Source organism: Petaurus breviceps, unplaced genomic scaffold (genome assembly GCF_028583685.1).
Source record: "Petaurus breviceps papuanus isolate PSGF00001 unplaced genomic scaffold, PetGlider_PUasm1.0 38, whole genome shotgun sequence".
NCBI classification, from domain to species: Eukaryota; Metazoa; Chordata; class Mammalia; order Diprotodontia; family Petauridae; genus Petaurus; species Petaurus breviceps.
The window spans coordinates 76776169-76784717 of NW_027186304.1; the positions used below are offsets into that span (position 1 = coordinate 76776169).

The 8549-nt window shown below is 38.2% G+C and overlaps 1 protein-coding gene across 1 annotated transcript in view; it reads left to right on the forward strand.

Moving 5' to 3' along the window:
- The window catches only part of DNAJC5B (DnaJ heat shock protein family (Hsp40) member C5 beta), a 45078-nt gene extending 42176 nt beyond the window's left edge, over positions 1 to 2902 (forward strand). Inside the window, exon 4 of the mRNA XM_069099520.1 lies at positions 1815 to 2902. Within this exon, the coding sequence (XP_068955621.1) occupies positions 1815 to 1906 (92 nt within the window). The 3' untranslated portion in view covers positions 1907 to 2902. The remainder of the gene's footprint in view (positions 1 to 1814) is intronic.
- The last annotated feature ends 5647 nt before the right edge of the window (positions 2903 to 8549 follow it).

Sequence of the window (8549 nt, forward strand, 5' to 3'; positions counted from 1 at the left end):
GTTTGCTGTCTTCTTAGGGTATCTATGCAGGATGTGACAGGGCTTCCCAAGGCTTCTCAAACCTGATGACTTATACCAACTTTTGGTGAGTCACCCTCGATGATACTGACAGAAGAAATCTAGAAAACATAGTTAAGGATTATGAAGTCTTAGGCAAAAAGACTGAAGGCCTCAGGGGCACAGGTGGTATTTTCATCACAGCTACTATTCAAAGACAAATGTTTCAAAAGTGAAAGGCATATTTGAGAAGCAGTTGGTTAAGAAAATGGCATCTTAGAACATAATTTGTATTTCTGGACCAGGAACTAAAATATGTGCATAGCAGATTCTTGGCAGGGACAGAGTGCAATGACAGGTAAACGTGCGTTTGCCTTGGAGCCTCACAAATTTAATCAAAAAGACTTTAAACTAAAAAGGATGGAAGGAGTATTTGCACATCAACTAGTCTAACTACCATGGAGAGTAGCCAGAAGGTCGAAAGAAGAGGACTAGAGACGCCCAGAAAATCACAAGATAAAATTCCAGAAAAGAGCTAGAGATAAAACTGGATCCCAAGTAGTAATGCTGATGACTGACCTTGGAAACATTTGTTAAGTAAATGGTGATGAGAATCTAAAAAGGTAATATGTATAGGTGAGGACTCAAATGCAGGCACAGATGGCCCTTCCAGACTTGGGTCTAGTCGTTGGCTTCTTGCTGTTTTTTAAACAAGACACTCCACATCCAGAGCCCATCCATTTTCACTGGCTTGTCTGCCCCTCTGCCTGACATATTCTTCCTTCTCATCTCCACTTCCTGGCGTCCCTGGCTTTCTTTAAGACCCAGCTCAAAACCTTTCTTTTGCAAGCGGTTTTTCTCAGTTCTCCTCTCCCACTGCGCCCCACTCCATTGCTAGGACCTTCCTTTAGATTTCCTCCAATTTTTCCTATAGATCTTGCATGTTGTCTCTGTTATTCGAATAGAGCTTCTTGAGGGCAGGCACTATTTTGGCCTTTCTTTGTATTCCCAGGCCTTAGCAAAATATCTGGCACATAGTAAGCTTTCAATTAATGCTTGTTTACTTGAGTCCCAACTCTAACCAGTTGGGTGATCTAGGGCAAGTCATTTTTCTAAGAACCTCAGTTTTCTCATCAGTAAAATGAAAGGGTAAAGGGGGGGAGGGAATGGGGAGGAGTGGACTAGATAGCCCCTTCTAAAATTCTGTGGTGCTTTGAGGTTAGAAAATGAGAATATCAGGAAAATGTAGAGTTGGGCAGTATGACAAATTATGCCAGCAAATATTATCTTTTCCATAGGGAGCCAACAAATGGAAGAATACCTAGAATGTATTTTAGATAGATGGATATAGTATAAAATATATGTGTATATATAATATATATGCATATGTAATATATATTATAATATACATATATATTATATATGTATATATACAAAACATGTATTGTTGATTCTTCATGACCTCTTTTTAAGGTAATTTTCTTGGCAGAGACTCTGGGGGTGGGGTGAATTGCTGTTTCCTTCTCCAGTTCAATTTTCAGCTAAGGAAACAGAAGCAAACAGGATTAATTAACTTGCCAAGGGTCACACAGCTAGTAAATGTCTGAGGTCAAATTTGAACTGTTTTTTCTGACTCCAGGCCCAGTGCTCTATCCACTGTACCACCCAGCTGCCCCTATATATCAAACATATGTATATATGTATGTATATATGCTTTTATATGTGTATATATACCTAACTGATTTCTCTTGAAATACATCTATCATTTGTCCTTGAAAGGAAGTCTAATGAAAAGGATGTTGCTTTGTTTCTTTTAGAGGCAGACTTCCCCATCACCCTCCAGCCTACCTGTGCGAATGAGAAAACCCAACTAATCAGAGAATCCCGAAGCTATACCACAGACTCCTAGATGACCAGCACGCTCAGGTTCATGGGTCTTTCTGGAAGCAGCAGCAGTGCGCCTGGCAAAAGAAGGGATTCCTGAAGGAAGGAGCCCCAACGTTCTTGTAAAACCCCAGGAATCCCTTTCTCATTTATTCTTTATTTTGAGGTTAGGCACAGGTGATTGCAATGTAATTTTCTGAGCATGCAGACTCTCTTTGAGTAGACTTTCTAATGAAACAGATTCAATTAGACAAATAAAGGCCTGAAGGGCGTGCTTTGTGTTCCCCCTTACCTCCCACCCCTCTGCCCAGAGACTGTTGGTACCTGACAGGTTTTAAGGACCAGTGTGCCCTCACTGAACCATAACTTCTGTCAGTCCCAAGACTAGAACTGGTAATCAGTGATGGGAGCATCTCTCTTTTCCTCTAATAACTAAAGCACAACCACTGATGTTAGGGGAGAATTTGAGAAAAATTTATCAACGGGGGCCATTCTCCCATGACCTCTTGCAGCCTGAGGGATTTCCCAACTCACTCCCAGTGGCTTCGGTTTGCAATGTGTTAATGGCATCATTGCAGATTGTTGTTGGAGGTGGGGCACCTGATGCTAGTACATAAGCAGGTAGCTAGCAAGACTTTCCAGCAGCAGAATAAGGATAAAGTTAAAGGTCACCTCACAAAGCATCCTCTTAAAATTGGAAAGGTCTAAATCACCATTTCAAAAATTGGGATTAGCAGAATATACATTTGCTGCTTGATTTCTCCCGTTTCCCTCCTTCATCCCTTCCACTTACTTTGCTACATTAGACTTATGTTCAATTGGGTCAATTATTTTGAGCCATGACCCAGAATTTAATGTAAAGTCATTACCTGCCACTGGCCATATCACAAGGGTTTTGAGTCTTAGATTAGCTGGACTAGAAACAAGAAAGACACATGTCAGAGATATATAGAGGCTTGAGGACACAGGCGGAGACAGAAATGCTCACTTTCAGGCCCTAAGTTTCACAAACCTCTTTTTTGGTTTGTTTTGAAACTGGTTACATTTTGAAGAAAGAAAAAAAAAAGGTTCAGCTATACACATTAGGGGAGGGAGTATCTATCTTAGGGAGTGAAGTTCTGTCCATTTTATGATTCAATTACTTCATTCATATTTCAGCAGCAAAGGTGGGAGGGAAGTAATGAGTAGGGGACAAAAATAGTCTCCAAAATTGTGCAGGAGTAAAAATGTATTGTTTTAAAATAATTTAATATTTTTCTCTCCAAAAGAAAAATTGTTCCTTTAAACATTAAATATCTCTTGTTATCATTTCTTCCCAATGGAACTACATTCAGTTGCTAGTTACACATTATTATATTTCCAGGCTCATAAGGTCCTGGGAAATGTTTTAGCTCAAGTTAGGTATATATACAAAGGGCCCTTGGGTTTGGAAGTCAGAAGACCAGGCTTTAGACCCAATCCTGCCAGTTGTAGGATCAAGTGAGGATTTGATAACAGATAAGATAGTAATAGGTTACATTTATATGGTGCTTTGCAGTTTACAAAGCAATGTTAACACTTAGCAAGTTATGTAGGCAAGGTAAACAAGACTGTTACCATTTTATAGAAAAAAAATAAACTGGCCCTGGAAAGCTAATTGACTTATCTAAGGTCAATCAGTTATTAAGTGGCTGAGCCAAAAGGCAAATCCAAATCTTCAGAGTCCATCTGTCTTTCTATGAGAATGCACTGCTCTCTTTATTGTGCCTGAGAAAATTAATGGTGTTCTCTAAGTACAGCGTACCATCTTGTGACTTTGTATACGTAGCTACTATCTGTAAATGTAATAAGATTTTATAAGCACACACTTCTTGTACAATAGGGAATCTACTTGGAAAAACACAAAAATCTTTTAAAAGCACACCCTTGAAATACACTGCTTTCACAACTGTAGTCAATACTGTGGGTTCATCATAGAGACAATTCACTGCTGACCTTTCTTTTGGGTAAACGTGTGGCTAGCTCCTCCTGTAGCTGGCTCACCAGACTGTACACTGCCTAATCCATGGGTAATTTCAGCAACCAGATACCCCTTCCACACTTCCCTAGGGAAAGAGTAAAGGCTAGATAGCAATTTGGTTATATGTTGCCCCCTGCTGGCCAATGTACCTCAAGTTGTTGAGTTTTCAACTTCATCTGGGTTCTTTGCTATATATAGATCTTTCTCTGTGTTGGGACCCTGGGCACAGAGGAGGAAGATGAAATAATAGATGGATAGGAAAATTTGGCCCACAAATTGCGATATAAGGGAGGCCATGCTTCAAAGAAGGAGCTAGGCCATGATTTTCACTTGTTGATTTTAATTATTTTTCAGTTGTGCCTGACTCTTCATGAACCCACGTGGAATTTTCTTGGCAGAGATACTGGAATGGTTTGCCATTTCCTTCTCCAGCTCATTTTACAGCGGAGGAACCTGAGGCAAATAGGGATAAGTGACTTGCCCAAGGTCACATAGTTAATAAGTGTCTGAGGCTGGGTTTGAATTCAAAAGATGAGTTTGGGTTTGAATTCAGAAAATGAGTTTTCCTGACTCCAGGCCAAGTGCTCTATCCACTGAACCACCTAGCTGCCCTAACTTCCACTTAACAAAGGGTTTCTTTCTGATGTACAATGCAGTCAGTCAATAAATATTAAGCACCTAGTACAGATGCCAAGCGCTTTACTAAGTGCTTGGTATACAAAGAAAGGTAAAAGACAGTTCCTACCACCGAGGACCTCACAATCTAATAGGGGAGACAACATATAACTATGTACAAACAAGCTATATACATGTAAATTGGAGATAATCAACAGAGGAATAGCACTGGAATTAAGAGGGATTGGAGAAGGTCTCTTACTTAAGGCAGGATTTTTGCTGGAACTTGAAGGAAACTGGTAATACCAAGAAGAAGAGATGAGAAGGAAAAACAGTCCATGCATGGGGAAGAGCCAGTGAAAATAGTCAGAGGAGGAAGATGGAATGCCTTGTGTATTGAGTACAAGGTATGCACATAGTAGACTTCAATGAATGTGCATTCAAATGAATGTATGCATCCTGTCAACTACACAAAGAGGAGCCCCCCTTCTCACCCTATGAAGTGTCTGCCTGTATCATCTCCACTGAAGTTCATTGTCAGAAGAAAGGGGTCCCTACTAAAAGTATAAGCAATTTAACAAAATATGACTTCAGAGTCATCCCTTTGCCCATAGCTATGTCAAAAAAAAAAAAAAAGACAATAAGGTCCTCCACAACTGACCTCTGGAGGTACAAGGACAAAAAGCCTTAATGTGACATTGAGATAGAACTTTTTTTTCCTTAAGTCTTAACTGGTGTTTTAAGAAGCAAACTAAGATAAACTCCCAGATTTTCTTTAAAAACAACAAACAGGTAACATTATTTTGGTACAAGGTAATAAAACTCCAAATACTGAATGGTACAAATGCTAAAATGAAATTTAAAAAATTTAAAGGCACTTATGTGGCCTGTACTTAAAGTTTACTTAAGTGGTAATGATCCTGAGTTGCTGGCCCACATATAGGCTGAAACTTTAAGGCTTAACAATCTCCAAGAAGAAGAATCTCCAAGGAGAAATTTGCATAATGGAAAGCATATCAGACTGGAGTTCTCACTGTGGCTGGGTTGATAACCAACTCTTTGGCCTAATTTCCACAAAAGAAACAAGAGGAGTATTGCAATAAATGACCTCTTGGGTCCTTCCCAACTCTAAATTCTCTGATAGTCTCAGGCTGACAGGTTATTAAGATATAGTTTCAGGGTCTAGAAGGTTACTCTGGTTTCTTCTCAGCTCTAATATAGATATATATATAAACACACGTGTGTACACACACATATACATATGCACACATGTACACATGCATACATACATACATACACAGATTCTCCAGAAGTTCTTCTATTGCCTTATGGAACTAGACCAACTCTGGAAGGCTTTAGTGGATTTATGCAGAAGTAGGGAAGAAGGTAAAGTACTATGTAAAACTTAAATCATTATTTAAATGTGAATTAATCATTTTAATATTCCTAAACTTGAAGATGGAATAATAACTCCACTTTTCTTTCCTGTGGGGCCACAGGCATATCTGGGAATTCTGCTAGGGTGGAGGTAGGATGAAGGGGTTCCCACTGTTAACTGGTCAAGCTGCCAGCTGAGGGATAATCAGTTTGCCTGGAGAGGGTGTGATGCTGGTGGTGGTGGTGGTGATCTTGCAGTTGGGGGAGGGGAACAGTAGGAAGCTTTCCAGAACAGCTGAATACTGTGGTGGTGAGGACCTAATTTAAACATGTCTCAAATGTTTCTTATCTATGGCCTACTGTTGAAGTCATCTGTATGTTTCAAATATACTTGAATACCTGAAGTTTGTTATTTATAAATGCTGCTAATAAAGGCTGCCTCTGTATAAGTACTCCAATTCCTCTCTCTGCCTTTGTATATAATAGCACTAGGTTCACTCTAGGAATAGCCAAGCAGTCAAATGGTCAGTCTGCGGCAACAAACCAATTCCATGCCTGCCTGTGCACTAAGCTGTTCATTTGCTTGAACTATTAGATGAAGTCAAAGAGAATTATTCATTAACACATATGAGTAATGCTCAAATAACACCCTTGGATTGTGACATTTAATAGCTACTCATTAGTGGTGAGGATGATGATGACAGTGTGTGAAGCCTCCTTCCCTCCAGCTTACTAATGTCAACCTATTTACCTTAGATTAGATGATGAAATCATTGAAGTAGATGTCTATTTCCCACAATTTGCCATGAATCCCTGTTTTCTCTCTTTGTCCCCACAAATGATATTTCAGTGAACCCATGACCTCATCAGTGTAGGTAAATCTGATTCAGATCACAGTCCTGTCATACTTTCTCATGCTGAATGAGTCTTATCCCTATTTCCTCATAAATGTTCCATAAGGAATTTACTTACTATACTAGAAGGTTATGCTTTTGTTCTCTGATTACATTTGTTTCAGAGGACTTAGATTAACTTCTTGGCTCTGAAAGAAGAGGACATAAATGCATGCCCTTCAATTGGGGAATGGAAGAATAAAATGGCATATGGATATAATGGAATAGTTATGAATATTAAAAAAAAACTTTTGGTTGAAATGGCAATGTAAAAAGTCATGGAAGAGCCTGGTTTTCCCACAACAAAAGACACTACATCATTATATATAATGGAGATAAACTAGAAGCCTTCCCAAAAGGTAAGGAAGAAAGCCAAGATGTCCATTATCACCACTACTATTTTAAATTGTGCTTGAAATATGAACTATAGCAATAAGACGAGAAAGAAATCGAAAGAATAAGCATAGGTAAAGAGAAAAAAAAATAATTGCTTTTGTGGATGAAATGATTATTTATACTTAGAGAACCCTAGAGAGTCAACTAAAAATTAATTGAAATGATAATTTCAGCAAAGTTGCAGGATAAAAATAAAATCATATAAATTATCAGTACTTCTGCATACTGCCAGCAAAATTCAGCAGGAAGAGATAGAGAAATTCCATTTAAAATAATTAATAATGTAGAAAACACTTGGGAATTTATTCACCATGAAACACATAATAAATATAGGAATACAATTATAAAACATTACAGAAATAAAGGCAGATCTAAATAATTGGGGGAATATTAATTACTTATGGGTAGACTGAGCCAACATAATAAAAATGTTATCAAAATTAATTATTTATTCAATGCTGTATCAATCAAAAGGATTACTCTATGAAAAAATAACTATATCTGTGGGAACAAAGATCAAGATTCTCAAGGGAAATAATGAAAAAGTGGGAAGAAACAGGCTCAGCAATATTAGGCCTCAAACTATACCATAACGAAGTGATCATCAAAACAGTTTTTGTTTTTTTTTTCTTGGCCTTTTGGAGGGCAATTGGGGTTAAGTAACTTGCTCAAGGTTACATGGCTAGTTTTTTTGTTTTTTTGTGTTGTGTCTGAGGTCAAATCTGAACTCAGGTCTTCCTGACTCCAGGGTCGGCGCTTTACTCATTTTGCCACCCAGCCACCCGCATCAAAACAGTTTTCTATTGATTAAAAAGCAGAAGGTTATATAGAACAGATTACTTGTACAAGAAATAGAAAAAATAAATCTACCTCTATTTTTTACTCCCTATTCCTTTAGTTTACTTTCAAAGGTTAGATTTTTAACTTTGTCTTCACTTAGGTCTTTCTGAATGAATCACTTGGCATGTATTCAGGATGATTAAATTGTAGCTCTAGATGGACAGACATATCTACTCTTTGACTACAATGTACTTTCCAAAGGATCCACTGAATCCATTATCCTTGATCCTAAATTAGAACTTCTTAGTGATTCAAGTTCTTCTATCTTCTTGGAACATAAAGCCTAAAGATATATATGGGGGTGGCTAGGTGGTGCAGTGAATAAAGCATCGGCCCTGGAGTCAGGAGAACCTGAGTTCAAATCTGACCTGAGACACTTAACACAAAACTAGCCATGTGACCTTGGGCAAGTCAACCCCAATTGCCCTACCTTCCCCTCTCCAAAAAAATAAAAATAGAAAAAATAAAAAGATATATATGGTCATATTTTTCATCACTTACTGTATCAGCAATGCCATATTCACAATGCCTATAGAGATTACAAATAT